Genomic DNA, 14,713 nt, shown 5'->3' on the forward strand with positions numbered 1-14,713 from the left:
ATTAGGTTCACTTAGGATTATAACGCCATATGAATTTGAATCATGATTGGAAAATCCATAATGGAAAATTGGTATCAGATATTTTGATTATATCAATCAATTTTGAAGTCTACATAGAAAAAAAAAAACGAAAAGTATCATAAATCCGTGATATATAAGCGATTATTACCCATTATAACTAAAAGGATAAGGTTATTGCGATGCACCAATTAAATTTTCCTTAATTATTTAAATTTTGTAGTAGTTGGAACGTCAAATAATTAAAACTTTTTTAAGTGACAAATTAGTAGAGTAATAAGTGGGCTTTATCATACATGCATTAATAAGTGCTGAACTACGAAGATGAAACTCTCCTACTTATGGTGTCGTGAGTTGTTTTTCCACTGAATTTTTATAGTTCGACTCCAAGTTGCTTACTTTCTTTTATCACCTAATTCTTATACGCTGCTAATTCTTTCTATTTGAATTTATTTTTTCATTCTGTAATAGATAAAACAATGGCATGAAAGTTATATATGAATATACATAGACTGATAATGATTAATAAAGGTATGACTAGATGGATATTGAGACGTGTAATTAAATGATAACTACTTACTTTGATAACTTTTATAATTAATTATTATATTAAAAAATATTAACATAATGATATGAGTATATCAATATAATTTGAATTAACACGATAAATGTATGCATTTATGTTTAAATATCAACATAAAAATATAAATATGTCAATCTAAATAGTGTTAATATACTAATATGACATTTTTAATATATCAAATTGATTAATTATCAAAGTTAATAAATTAAGTTAGTTAGCATCCTAATACATATCATTGATACTGAAAACTATATATTGGAAAACTACGGTTATTTGCAATCTAATACCCACTTTTAGATTATATTAGTACCTCTGGACCTACTAATTTTTTTCTCGTCCTACAATATAATTGAGTTGATAGTTATTTCAAAAAATCGTACTCCAATATAAGTGAATTATTTATTTATTTTTATATAAAAATTAACTATTTTAATCCCTCATAATTTATTTTCAGTTAGATTTTATCTACTTTACTATCATTTCACTTATTTACCTTATTTTTCTCGTATTTTATTATATCTCTATTAAATAAACAATACTTCCATAAATCTCTTACTAAAAGAAATACCTCACTTATCATAAACAAAAAGAATATTGATTAGAGAAGAGACTTAACCAAGTTAGATTACTAGGTTGTTTAACCAACTTAAATCCTTGATCTATTCATCGCCAAGTTTGTAAGCCAATTCATTGCAAGCTCGTTGGTAATTCATAGAACAATCAATATATACTACTACTTCCTCCGTCCCAATTAAGTTGGTACAAAAGTTTTGAGCTTGGAAATTAAGAAATTGTGTTAATAGATTAAATGAAAGTAAAATTAAATAGGAAAGAGAAAAAAATAGAAGAGATAAAGAGAGAGTAAAGTAGATGATGAAAAAAAAGTAAGAGTGATTGGATGTTTTGTTTTTTTATCGAAAAAGAAAATGACTCAACTTAATTGGGACGGAGGAAGTACTATATAACGTTAGAGGTGTAATTGAGTGTCATAAGACTTGTCCATCTTTAACCAAATAGTCAGAGGATCAATCTCTGTCTTTGGGTATAGTATAATACCAGTGGCGGATCCAGACATTTTAAATTGAGGGTTCAAATTATATGATAAATAAACATACAATATATAAAAAATAATAATTTAAAATATAAACAAGGTAAAATAAATTATATATATATAATACCACAAAATATTAAAAAGAACGAACGTAAAAAAACTTACTATCTAGGAGTACTACTACAAAGTTAACAGAATTAGTATACAAAATAGAAAAAGTAAATATGTATACAAAAGTGGGAAGCATAGAATTATAAACTAGAAAACAAGAGGCAAGTGGGAATCGCCCTCGGGGACTTACAGAAAACAACACACCAACCGCTGCTCAACCAATGGTTTTTATACCCCCTTTTTCTATGGTGGCTCCGGCGGTGGATAGTACCCTTGCAAATTGCCAAAGTATATATTCCATCCGTTCACGAAATGTTGTGCAAGTTTGACTTAATATGAGTTTTAAGAAATGTGAAGAAAAATGAGTGGAAAAAATTAGTAGAATGTAGGGCTCACATTTATATACTCTCTTCGTCCCCAAAGAATATGAACTTTGGATTCGGCACAAGTTTTAATGCATTATTAGTAAAGTAAGAGAGAAATAGATAGAAAAAGTTTTTAAAATATTGTTAGTGGAGAATGGGTCTCACCTCATTACAGAGAAGAGAGTTTCCAAAATTGAAAGTTCATACTCTTTGGGGACGGACGAAAAAGAAAATAGTGCATACTCTTTAGGGACGTAGAGAGTATTATTTTTATATGAGTGTAATGAGTTAGTTAAAAGTGATGTTCATTTACTAAAAGTGGGGGAAAAAAAAAGGCAAAGTGGACAACATTTTACGGACAGACCAAAATAACAAAATTGGATAACATTTTGCTTACGTAGATATTAGTTCATTACTTATTTAGAGCATCCATAATCATACTCCTTAATCATTTATTTATTACATTATTCATAATCCTCGCATCACTTTTTTTTATCCGTAATTAACAACACTCACAATCCATTATTTATGGGTCCCAATTTTTTTTTTCATTTTCATTTCTTTTATTTTATATACTGTATTTTGTTTTTCCAAATTAATTAATCTAGATTGAAATTACTAGTTATTGTGGCCAAACTTTATCCAAATATGTTCGACTAGATCTTGTTAGAGTTCTTCATGGGTGGCATAATCGCGAGATGACTCCCGATGGTATAGGTATTCATTGGACGGTGGTGGCAGACCTTAATGTGTGGGGTTGGTTGCAGTGGTGGAGTTTGAAGAGTCGGGGCTATCTTTGTCAAGCCAATTAATCGTGTTTGGCCTCGTTTTCAATAATCATGTTGTGCATTTTAATGCACATATGATGTCTTCAAGCACCTTCCGAAACCAAATTCGAGTCAAACCTTTGACAATTGCGAAACATATTTGTAGAATAGAGAAGGTAAATTTTGAATTAAAAACTATATTCTTGATAATAAAAAAATTAAATTAACAAAAACGAAGCCCACTCGTAGGCCCACGAGTGGAGTGGAGAGGGGAGGGGGGAGGGCGTGTGGCGGAATGCCACCCCTCTCACCTCTCGCTCGCAGAAGCAACGGCGGCATGTGACGCCTTCAAAGCGTGCAAATACCATTCCGTTTCTCCAGAACGGAATGTCATCGCACCGTTGTGATGCTCTTAATGGAAGATATGATTTTATAATTTGAAAGATGTGCTTTTGATCGGGCAGTGGCTCGATTGGATAATAGAGGGCTGGTATACCTGCATCTTCCACTTAAGAGCCATTCATCGACGAATTCAATTTATAATATTTAATTCAATTGGTTTCTAAATTTGCTCTTTAAGCCGGTAAGTGCTTTTATATTGTACGTGATATGTGATTAAAGAAAACAAAAGCATTATCATGACATCGACTTAATAAGGTTACAGGGTTGCTTTATTTATTTTTTAATTTCCTTCTTTGCTCTATGTGATTTCTTTTTCTGTTCTGCTGTTGCATTGTTTTTGTATTGTTTAATTGTTTACAACAATATTTGTAATTGGGTGGAAGATTACGCTTTTCGGTAACCATCAGTATCACAATCTGAGGTGGTGGACAATCCTTCCACCAGATATGTAAATCTCACTCCCAATTGTTACTTTGTGTAGTAAATTAGATTGATATAGCATATGTTTGGAGAATTAGATGATTAACATGCGTGTTCAAGAATAATTAATTGCTGCATATTTTCTTCAGAAGAATTAAGTAGTAGTGCTTATCTTATAACTTGATGTAGCATCACCAAAAATTGGCAAAATATTATGCGTGATATTGTTGGCATTTTGCACTAAGTTATTATGATAAAAACGAAATTCCTCCAAAAAAGCAAACAACTTTGGCTGCTTATACTAAAGTAAACTTTCACTAATTTATAATCACTGCAACAAGCTAAGGGTGTGAATGTGTCCTACACTTCCACTAAAACGTACAATTGCAGACAATTGCAGACAATAGATTCCTAAAATTAAATCAGGATAGAAACGAAGGTGGTGTCGGTTGTCGTGTTCTACTGCATCGACACAACATTTTTGTTCTACGTCTGTGGCGCTATGTAAGATCTACGCATACCAAACACATTCCAGATCCGGAAAACAAAGTATTAAATCAGAGTGATTACATCAGCGGCTCCACGGATGCACCAAATCGTGCATTAATGATATGGATGGTGCACTAGTATAATATTAGGATGCCTTGAATCATTACTGTTTGCCGCTAGTCCGACGGTATGATATGTTTTCTGTTTGGGCCTTAATTGTTGTATTAGGCCTAGTTCATCGTTTGTACCTATTTAAATAGAAGTAGGGTACGAAATCATTGTATCTGAAAACCGCAATCATAATACAATTTGTTCTACGTTCTTGCCCGTGGACATAGCCAACACAACGTTGGTGAACCACGTAAATTCTGTGTCTATTTACGTTCTTTTATTTTTTGATTCACAATTGCCCTATTTGTCACAACATATAACTAATAACCCAGTTCGATATGATCAAATCGAGAATAATATGGACATACATGTCATGAAAGTGAATATAGAGACTGACATATAGTGGAATTAACATTTGTTCAAGGCCGTCCCGCCCTAATCTCCGAATTGCTCTCTTTCCATTCCCAAGGTCTATTGACTCTATTAAATTCTTTCTTACTCAGCTCCATTTTGAAGCACTTTGCCTTTTCTACTAACTATTCTGTTCTACTATTATGATTAGTATTATACTATATAAAATTGGATATGATTTTAGTATTTGTGACATGAATACCCTTTTTGAATTAATCATTTTGGTAAAGTAGATAGTTGTATACCGTGTACAACATGCTCGAATTCTATTAACATACTTTGTTCTAATCAACATGATATAATTGCTCTCCTTTTAGTGATTCCATGGCTACCAGTTGTAGTTTATGCTATGCTACATACACAAGGTTGAGATAGTTGTAATCTACAGCAACATGTATGTATGTAACACTAGTTAAGCCTATCTTTGCTGAAAAAATTCCCTAGTCTAGGCATACCAAATGACATAGTGAGTTGGTATGTTCAACAAATAATTATTTGACAAATGGAATTCTAAAAAAGTCATATTCCAACTCTACATAACCATACATGGAAACTAATGAATGTAAATCCTAAACTCAATTCATTATTTTAAAACTAGTATCACCCCGTGATATGCACGGCCCGTTTGAAAGTTAATTAACATTTATTTAATTATTAAACGGAAGAGAAGTCCAACGTTTCAATTCTGCTAATCTTCATTAATAAAAACAAAATGTATTGACACACAATCCTTTAATATCATTCATATATGTAACTGCCAACCCTTTCATTTCATCCATATATATATAACTGCCGTAAATCTAGAAATTCATTAACAAAAGCATTTTTTAATTAAATTATAAATTATTAACTAAAATGGTATTATTGTAAATATCTCCAAAACTTCTCTTTTATATATGTATAGATACGAGAGTTTCTCCAAAATATTTAGAACACTCCGTACTTACTCTCAAGTCTGTATCTAATGGAAGTAATACATGCTATTAAAAAAAGTATAAAAAATAGAAAATAATTAATTGAATATTAAAAAAAAATTAATAACCAAACTTCATTATTTATGTAAATTATAAGTTGATCCCTGTGTTGTCACTAAATTGGGATTTCATGACATACCTTTATTTATTTTACTAAGTTATTATATACTTATAAATGTAAATTAAATACAAATAATGAAGTTAGGCTATTAACTTAAATTTTGTAAACGTATTTTAATTATTTCAAAATGTTACAGTACTAGTATTTTTTGTAGCATGTAAAAGTTTAAGAATATTTAAAATAAAAAAAATAAAATAGCAAAGACATGTATAATTGTATGCGTATATTACTCCCTTTAGATTCAATACGCAGTTTAGAGTATATATGTACGGTTCAAAATAGTTTAGAGTATATATGTACGGTTCAAAATATTTTGGAGAAATTCCCCTATTTTAAAATATTGAATGAGTTTAGGATTTACATTCATTAGTTTCCATGTATGGTTATGTAGAGTTAGAATATGACTTTTTAGAATTCCATTTCTATTTGTTGGACATACCAACTTACTATGCCATTTGGTATGTCTAGACTAGAGAATTTTTCTCCTTTCTTTGAGTTTTCTTGTTGCTCAGCTAACAGTTAGACTTGCACATTTCGGATTTTCCCAGAATATATAGACGAGCTAGTCAATGCAGATAAGAGCGGGGGCAAGGACTTCGGCCCTGGAACCATCAGCAAACTAGTTTCTTTCTTCAACCATCACACTAAATTCAAACTCTTTAATGTAAATGTCACACTAAATATTGATTTTGCTTCAATCATTTACACTAAACTCAAATCCAAAAGAATATTCCTCACCCACTATCTTTTTATACTTTTCAATCATACCTATATATTTGATCTAAATTAGACACTAACCAGGCGACACTTTATCCATATTATGTATTGTTTTAATTACTAATGTTTATCTATTTTTTTTTATCATATTTGATAGTATATTTGGTTTGAATAATATTAATGTGCGTATAGTATTTAATTAACTAATAAAATAATTGATTCCATAGATTTATTATGCACGGTAAGTTATTCATCTATGTAATAAAATTTGAATCTATATTGACATATAAAGGAGCGACTCTTAGTAAAATAATAGATTTTTTTTTTCAATTATGATGAATAATATAATATTGGGCCAGCCCACTGTTTAATAACAGATCGAATATTAATTAGATTAGATTAGGTTATAATTATTTCACCACTTCTTCCTCCTCACGCCACTACATTGTCGCTGTAAGTTTCAATCTCTGTATTTTAATAAATATGAGTGATAATAATATGTGCAACCCTCCTCTTCTTCTATTTTGATAAATGTGAATTGATTTGGACTTAGAATGTAATTATTGTTAGTTTGTTACCACGTTTTTAGCTAAAACATGATCTGCGCATTTCAATTCTGTCCATCCCCTCCGATTCTACACTTTTCTTGTGAGATTCAATATTCCTTCAATAGTTGCATCGACGAACAAAAGCCTCCCTCCGTCCCATAAAAGTTGAGACAAAACTTTTGGGCACGGAGGTTAAGAATTTATATTAAATAAATAGGAGAGATGAAAAAAGTAGAAAAGATAAGAGAGAATAAAGTAAATGATGGAATAAAAAAAGAAGGAATACGACTCAACTTTTTTGGGACGGAGGGAGTATTATTCTCATGAAAGTGCACTTGAACTTTTTATCCTCACTTTTTTCATTGTACGTGATACGTGATTAAAGAGAACAAAACTATTATTGTTCTCATGAAAGTTTATCATGACATCGACTTAATAAGGTTAACAGGGGTTGCTTTATTTATTTATTTATTTCCTTTTTTGCTCTTTGTGATTTCTTTTTCTGGTATACTATTTTTTTATTCCTCTTTTTGTTTTTTCTTAGTTTAATCTGCTAGCTGTTGTATTTTCTGACTCTGGTATTATTGTTTTAATTGGATGGAAGACTATGTTTTTCGGTAACCATCAGTATCACTATCTGAGGTGGTGGACAATCCTTCCACCAGATTAATGCTGTTGTAATGCTATTAATCTCACTCCCTATTGTTACTTGTGTAGTTAATCAGATTGATATAACATATGTTTGGACTGAATTAGATGATTATCATGCGTGTTCAAAAATAATTAGTACGAAACTATAATTTTGGTTCATCGTCGCACGATTTCTCCCGTTAGAAAGACATAAATCACTGAACCAAGATTTTACGGTTTGCATATTTTCTTTAGAAGTAGTAGTGCTTATCTTATCACTTAGCATAACCAAAAAATTGGCAAAATATTAGGCGTGATAAAAACGAAATTCCTAAAGAGAAGGAAACAACTTTGGCTGCTTTAAACTAAAGTAAATATTTTTCACTAGCTAATTTTTCAACAAGGGTGTGAACTGCACTTCCACTAAAACAATTGCAGACAATAGAATCAAAAATTTAAAGACAATTCAATATCCGAAATCAATTTGGTTACATTATCATATGACAACAAAATCAAATTGACTACATATACACAACCGCAAAATAAGTAGCCCTATTGAATTCGTAAGATGAGCAATAAATAAATCGTGAGTGTTTGTTGAAAATATATGTAAATGGCAACTAACTATATGTGACACCGACCCCTCCACAAAACCCATACAAAGTTGATATATATAAATTCCGCATTCCCATCGACTTGATACAGCAATGGCGATAGAAAAAGTGAAACAAGGGGTGAAAGGATGTTGGGAAATGGTGGTGAAAATAGGAGGTGAAGATCCAAGAAAAATAGTCCACGCATTAAAAGTGGGAGTGGCCATGGCTGCTGTATCTCTTATCTACTACTTTGATCTCTTTCACGATGGCTACTCTACCGGTAGCGGCCTTTACGCCATGTGGGCCGTCAACACCGTCGCTGTCGTTTTCGAGTTCTCCATAGGTCCGGTCCCTCCCTCCCTCATTTCTGACACCATTGCATGCTTCCCCTTTTTTTAATACTCACTACATTTGTTTTCATTTCAGGAGCCACGATTGGGAAAGGAGTCAACAGAACGTTGGCGACGCTGGTGGGAGGCGCATTAGGAGTCGGGGCACATGGCGCCACCAGCTTTGCCGGCAACACGCCTGAGTTCATCATGCTTGCATTCATCATTTTCTTCATATGTACGTATTATGATCAGATTTAATGTTAATATTTTTTTTTGCTTGCAAAATTGTGATTGTGTTGTGTTTATGCAGCTGGAGTGGCGACGTTTGGTCGATTTGTTCCAAAGCTGAAGGCGAGAAACGACTATTTTTTCCTGATAATAATTGTGACGTTTGGGTTGATAGCGGTGTGCACTTATCGTGGCGAAAAGCTGATAGAGATGGCGGAGAAAAGGATGTCTACCGTGTTGGTTGGTTATGCCACAGTACTTGTTTGTTGCTGCATATGCCCCTGTTGGGCCGGCCAAGATCTTCACACTCTCGTTGCCACTAACATCCACACGCTCGCAACCTTCTTGGAAGGTATACTGGGATAATAGTCGCTTAAATCATATAGAGTATTGTTTAAAAATGGAATATAAAATTACAGGTTTTGGAGGCGAATATTTCGGGACAGGCAATAAAAGCCATGAAATGGAAGGCTATAGAGGAGTTATTGATTCAAAGAGCATTGAAGAATCACTGGTTAGTCATATTAAACAAGTTGGAATCCCTCAATTAAGATTATTAAGTATTAACACTGTGTATACTTTTTGTTGTAGGTGAATTTTGCAAAATGGGAGCCTAGGCATGGGAAATTCAGATACTGGCACCCTTGGGAGCACTACCTTAAAATTGGAAGGCTAACACGAGAATGCGCGTGCAAGATAGACGCACTCAACGGCTGTCTTAAGTCGGACATGAAGACGCCAATAGAGATTCGAGAAAAGATGAAAGAAGCATGTACAGAGATGAGCCGGGAATGCAGCAAGGCCTTGACAGAAGTAGCGGAGGGGATGAAGGCGATGATGCGGTCGACGCATGCTGATCCGCACGTGAAAAGGGCGGAAGCTGCAGCCATGAATCTCAAATTGATGCTCCAGACTCCTCTATGGGGCGAAGCTCATGTCATCGACCTGTGCCCGGCGGCCACCGTGGCTTCCCTGCTCATGCAAATTGTTGGTTGCACGGCCAACATAGTGGATTCTGTTCATGAACTCGCCACCTTGTCCAAATTCAAGAATCCAAATGCACTTACGGATGTTGTGCTCATTAATGTTCCCCTAGATATTAAGTAATTATCAAGGGACACGGCGAATCTAGTTTGACTCAAAATGCCATATACTCAAATTCAATACTTTGTCACCAGTTTAATTCTAATAAAGTTTAATCAATTTTTCCATTTTTTTGGACAAAAAAGCCCTTTGGCGATACTTTTAACCATTTCTTCACTTCATTTTTCAAAATTCAGAATCTCGAAATTCTCTATCAAAACTCATTTTCTCGGATGCCGCAATCCGTGGCAGTGGCTACCGGCAAGGTGAGCCGAATATTGGATAGAAACGAAAGTGGTGTGGGTTGTCATATTCTATCGCACCAATATAATATTTTTGTTCGGTGTCTGTGACGCTATATAAAATATACGCATATCACACATTTCAGATCTGGAAAACATAAGTATCAAATTAAAGCAGACACATTAATTTAATGTAACTTTATAAGAATTGGGTATAATAGCAACTATAAAGCAATTTAAAAGTTACTTTCCAAACTTGGATTGTATGTTCGATTGGATATTTTAGTTAAGATAGTTTAGAGCAAACTGAAATGTGGAACACTATCTACTTTATTTGACTTCTTTGACTACCAATTCTAATTGGAATCTTGCGCCACAAATTTGATGTGGACTTAGTATTTGGAAATATGATGGTAGGCCATCCTACTTACACAGTTTAACACTTTGTGTGTTATACATAAACTGACTGCTACTGGTTTTGGCTTAAATCACAATTTAGAACAGAAGAAATTACGATTCAAGTGGATGACATCTAATCAACTTATATTTTCTAAATACACACTTAAAAAAACATCATCTTTATTTGTAGTGTTCCCACTAATTTAGAAGACAGAAATGAAAGTCTCCTAGTAAAAAACCAAAAAAATAAGATAATACGTCTTTTAACGGAACGCATTCTTTTGATTCTAAATTATGTTTTCATTTTAAATTTTTTAATGCAAATAATTGTGCCCTATATTTGTGTAAAGATTTATATTTTTGCGTGCCCAAAAAATCTCCGACTATCAAGTACTCAATCAAATATGAATCGGTGAAATTGCCCCATTTTAGTCCAATTCAGCCCTTCTTTTTAAAATTGTCAGTGGCCTTGCCTTTTTCTCAAGCTAGATTTTGTTGTGTTTTGGCTCCACTCACTGTGATGCTCTGATCTATTGAATAAAGAAGAATTTTAGCAATTGAGTTGTTCCATCATCATTATCCATGGACGTTTTCTGGGAGGAGGGAATGCTGAAGCATGATGCGGGTCGGGGCGTATTCGACTCGGGTATGGATCCCGGATTCCTAGATGTGCTGGAAGCCCACCCGGAGAACGCGGGGCGGGTCAAGAACATAGTTTCCATCCTCAAACGGGGCCCCATCGCCTCTTTTATCTCTTGGCATCAAGGCCGTCCCGCCCTCATCTCCGAATTGCTCTCTTTCCATACCCAAGGTAGCTCTATTCTATTCTTCTTACTCAGCTCCTTTTTGATGCACCTACTGCTATGATTAGTAATATAAAATTGGAATTCATTTTAGTATTTGTAATTTGTGATATGAGTATGATATCCCACTTTAAATAATATTTGAATTAATCATTTTGGTATAGTAGATAGTTGTATACCGTGATCGAATTCTATTAACATACTTTGTTCTAATCAAAATGTTATAATTGCTCTCCTTTTAGTGATTCCAAGGTTGAGTTTGTTGTAATCTACAGCAACATGTATATGTATCACTTGTTAAGCCTATCTTTTGAGTTTTCTTGTTTCTCAGCTAACAGTTAGACTTGCACATTTCGGATTTCCTCAGAATATATAGACGAGCTAGTCAAGGCAGATAAGAGCGGGGGCAAGAACTTCGGCGCTGGAACGTTCTTGAACCCTGGATCATGGGACGCTGCGCTCCTTGCTGCCGGCACCACTCTGTCAGCAATGAAACACATACTTGATGGGAATGGAAAGATTTCGTACGCATTGGTCCGGCCGCCAGGCCATCATGCTCAGCCTACTCATGCAGATGGATATTGCTTTCTAAACAATGCAGGTCTTGCGGTCGAATCAGCTCTCGCCTCTGGCCTTAACAGAGTTGCTGTGATTGATATCGATGTGCACTATGGAAACGGGACTGCTGAGGGCTTCTATCGATCCAATAAGGTTCTCACTATCTCTCTTCATATGAATCATGGATCGTGGGGGCCTTCGCACCCTCAAGATGGAACTGTGGACGAGCTAGGTGAAGGGGAAGGCTATGGTTATAATTTGAATATACCCCTGCCCAATGGGTCTGGAAATCGAGGGTATGCACGTGCAATGAGTGAATTAGTCATGCCTGCTATCGAGAGATTTGATCCTGAGATGATGGTTCTGGTTGTTGGCCAAGATTCTAGCGCTGTAAGTTGAATGTTGTTGATTAACCTGCAAATCATAATGTGCATTACTTTGAACTATTATCCGAGGGAAATCGCTTGTTTGACGAAAGTTTATGATATAGTGAATCTTGATTCTTGAGGCATTATTTAAGATGTTAGTTAAAATGTGATTGGCAAAAGGGCTTTGTTAAAGGAATGGATTCATAAAGCTGAAAATCCACCTTCATTTCTGCATCTCATTTTATTTTTGTAACTGTAGTTTGATGCAAATGGAAGGCAATGCTTGACTATGGAGGGCTATAGGAAAATCGGGCAGATGGTTCGTGAAATGGCTGACAAGCATAGTGAAGGGCGCATCCTGATTGTCCAAGAGGGGGGTTACCATGTTACTTATTCGGCCTATTGTCTGCATGCCACGCTTGAAGGTGTGCTCAACATTCCAGCTCCTCTGCTACCTGACCCCCTTGCTTATTATCCGGAAGATGAAACTTTCTGCGTAGCTGTCATTGAATCCATAAACAAGTTTCACAGAGAAAACGTCCCATTCCTAAAGTAGAGCAACGCCGGAAGCTTGTTGATTCAAGTAAATGAAACCAACCGACTTTGATATTCTTCGTTTATGCAACTACCTATTGGTTCATCAAGCTTTACCATCTTCAAACATGTGTGTGCTCTAAAATTGAATTTCTATGTTCAAACAAGATGTTTATTTATGTTAAAGTTAGATTCTTGTATGATTATTAGGCCTATACTGTTCATTCATGAAATGGAGTGTAGGGATTTAAGTTCAGAGGCCCAAAAAATAAGTGAGTATATTTCCTATGCTCAATTTGATCAAATTTCATTTTTTGTCATTTTACTTTGAGTTGGCAAGTTGGCCGACTACTTATTTCGTTATGTTGCTGCGTAAAATGTAACCATTAACTAAAGTAGCATAACCTATGGGTATATTTTATGCTTTTGTGAGAGCTACTTTATGAAAGGTCTGTTTTTTTACCATTATCATTTGCTTTTCATGTTAGGTGTGCTCTCATTATGATTTACTGGATCGCATATTGTGGTTAAATCCATCCACTTGTATGTTTTAAACAAATTGAATTTGATAGTATGTATATGTACTACAAAAAAAACTTGAATACACAAATGCTACTATGAATGTTTTTCTACAATAATAGAAATTCTCAATATTTTTATTATATGCACCTCCAATTTTATTTGTAAAATGTTGGGATTGGGATTTCAAATTCACTTTGCAGTCGGTTCAGTTTGCAAGATCATTAGTTCATGAGATTGAATAATCACAACTTAATCATAGATTGATAATTATATGATAATTTGAGCAACATAGTCACCTCCTCCAATTGATAATGAGTTATAGAATAGCAACCGAACACACCTATTTGTATGAAATAAGCACGTAGTTTTCACTCTCGGCTTATTTTAATACTACTAAACTTGGATGCGATATAAAATTCGGCAGAGTAATATATGGGGCTAAGGTGCTCCATACTATGGAGTGCAGTAGAGGATACCCTCTCATATTTTAATGTTGTAATAAGATTTGATTAGATCTCTCTTTAAACACCGCATAATTTGGTCAATAAAACTTTAGATTCTGATATGGCAGTTAAGATTCAGGAATAGTTGATTATATGGAGTAATATTTACCTTTTCTTTCACACGTATTTTATAACTTTTCTTTTTCGGTCCATCCTTAATTGGGGAAGTCATTTTAGCCTCATTTCAGAATTCAGATACAAATTCATTTTTCAGTTGTTACCTGACGCAGTCTCATTCAACAACATTTTTTGGAACGGGAGCAATCATATTTCTGCCACAACTCAATTTTATATGTATTAAATTCAAAAAAAATTTACTAAAATTTTCATAAGTTCAATTCCTAAATTACATAAACTCCTATCCGACTGAACTGACCCTCTAACAAAAATTGAGTTGGATCAACCATAGAAAAAAACATGTCAATAAATTTTTTTAAAAAAAGAAAAAAATTAAAAATCAGAAAAGTATACTTAAAAAATCATCGGACGTCTTAACGCCAGCGCAGCGAATCAGCCATAATATAGCCCGGTTTTCTGCCCCACCTTCGGTGGAAATCGTGGTTCTACACCTCCTTCAGGGATCATGCAGCGAGGCCACCTTGGTGCGGCGCCCCTAAACTTCACTGTGGATGCTTACAATTTTGACCCCTACTAGGAAACGCTTTATGCTACTAAAGAAGGGGCATTTAGGTCATTATCACCATTATGATGTATCCATGCATTCTCTTAATGTTCTGAACGCCTATGTAAAAACAACCAAGTATATCTCCAAAAAGATTTAAAATAATCTATATATTAGTCGAGTAGAGTAGGGTAGAATAGGAAGA

The 14,713-nt window shown here is 34.2% G+C and overlaps 2 protein-coding genes across 2 annotated transcripts; both read left to right on the plus strand.

The window, feature by feature from the left end:
• Positions 1–8,337: 8,337 nt before the first annotated feature.
• On the plus strand, positions 8,338–10,085 carry LOC125224099 (aluminum-activated malate transporter 2-like). Its single transcript, XM_048127445.2, has 5 exons — positions 8,338–8,657; positions 8,741–8,881; positions 8,957–9,226; positions 9,294–9,388; positions 9,466–10,085. Exons 1-5 carry the CDS (start codon positions 8,426–8,428, stop codon positions 9,979–9,981), a joined length of 1,254 nt encoding a protein of 417 aa, XP_047983402.1. The 5' UTR covers positions 8,338–8,425; the 3' UTR covers positions 9,982–10,085.
• An 850-nt stretch (positions 10,086–10,935) lies between these two features.
• Positions 10,936–13,166, plus strand: HDA08 (histone deacetylase 8). Its single transcript, XM_048120117.2, has 3 exons — positions 10,936–11,409; positions 11,769–12,349; positions 12,587–13,166. The coding sequence occupies exons 1-3, from the start codon at positions 11,181–11,183 to the stop codon at positions 12,881–12,883; spliced, it is 1,107 nt and encodes a 368-aa protein (XP_047976074.1). The 5' UTR covers positions 10,936–11,180; the 3' UTR covers positions 12,884–13,166.
• The last annotated feature ends 1,547 nt before the right edge of the window (positions 13,167–14,713 follow it).

This window comes from Salvia hispanica, chromosome 1 (assembly GCF_029641045.1).
Source record: "Salvia hispanica isolate PSC_SH4W2 chromosome 1, Shi_PSC_v1, whole genome shotgun sequence".
Taxonomy (NCBI): domain Eukaryota; kingdom Viridiplantae; phylum Streptophyta; class Magnoliopsida; order Lamiales; family Lamiaceae; genus Salvia; species Salvia hispanica.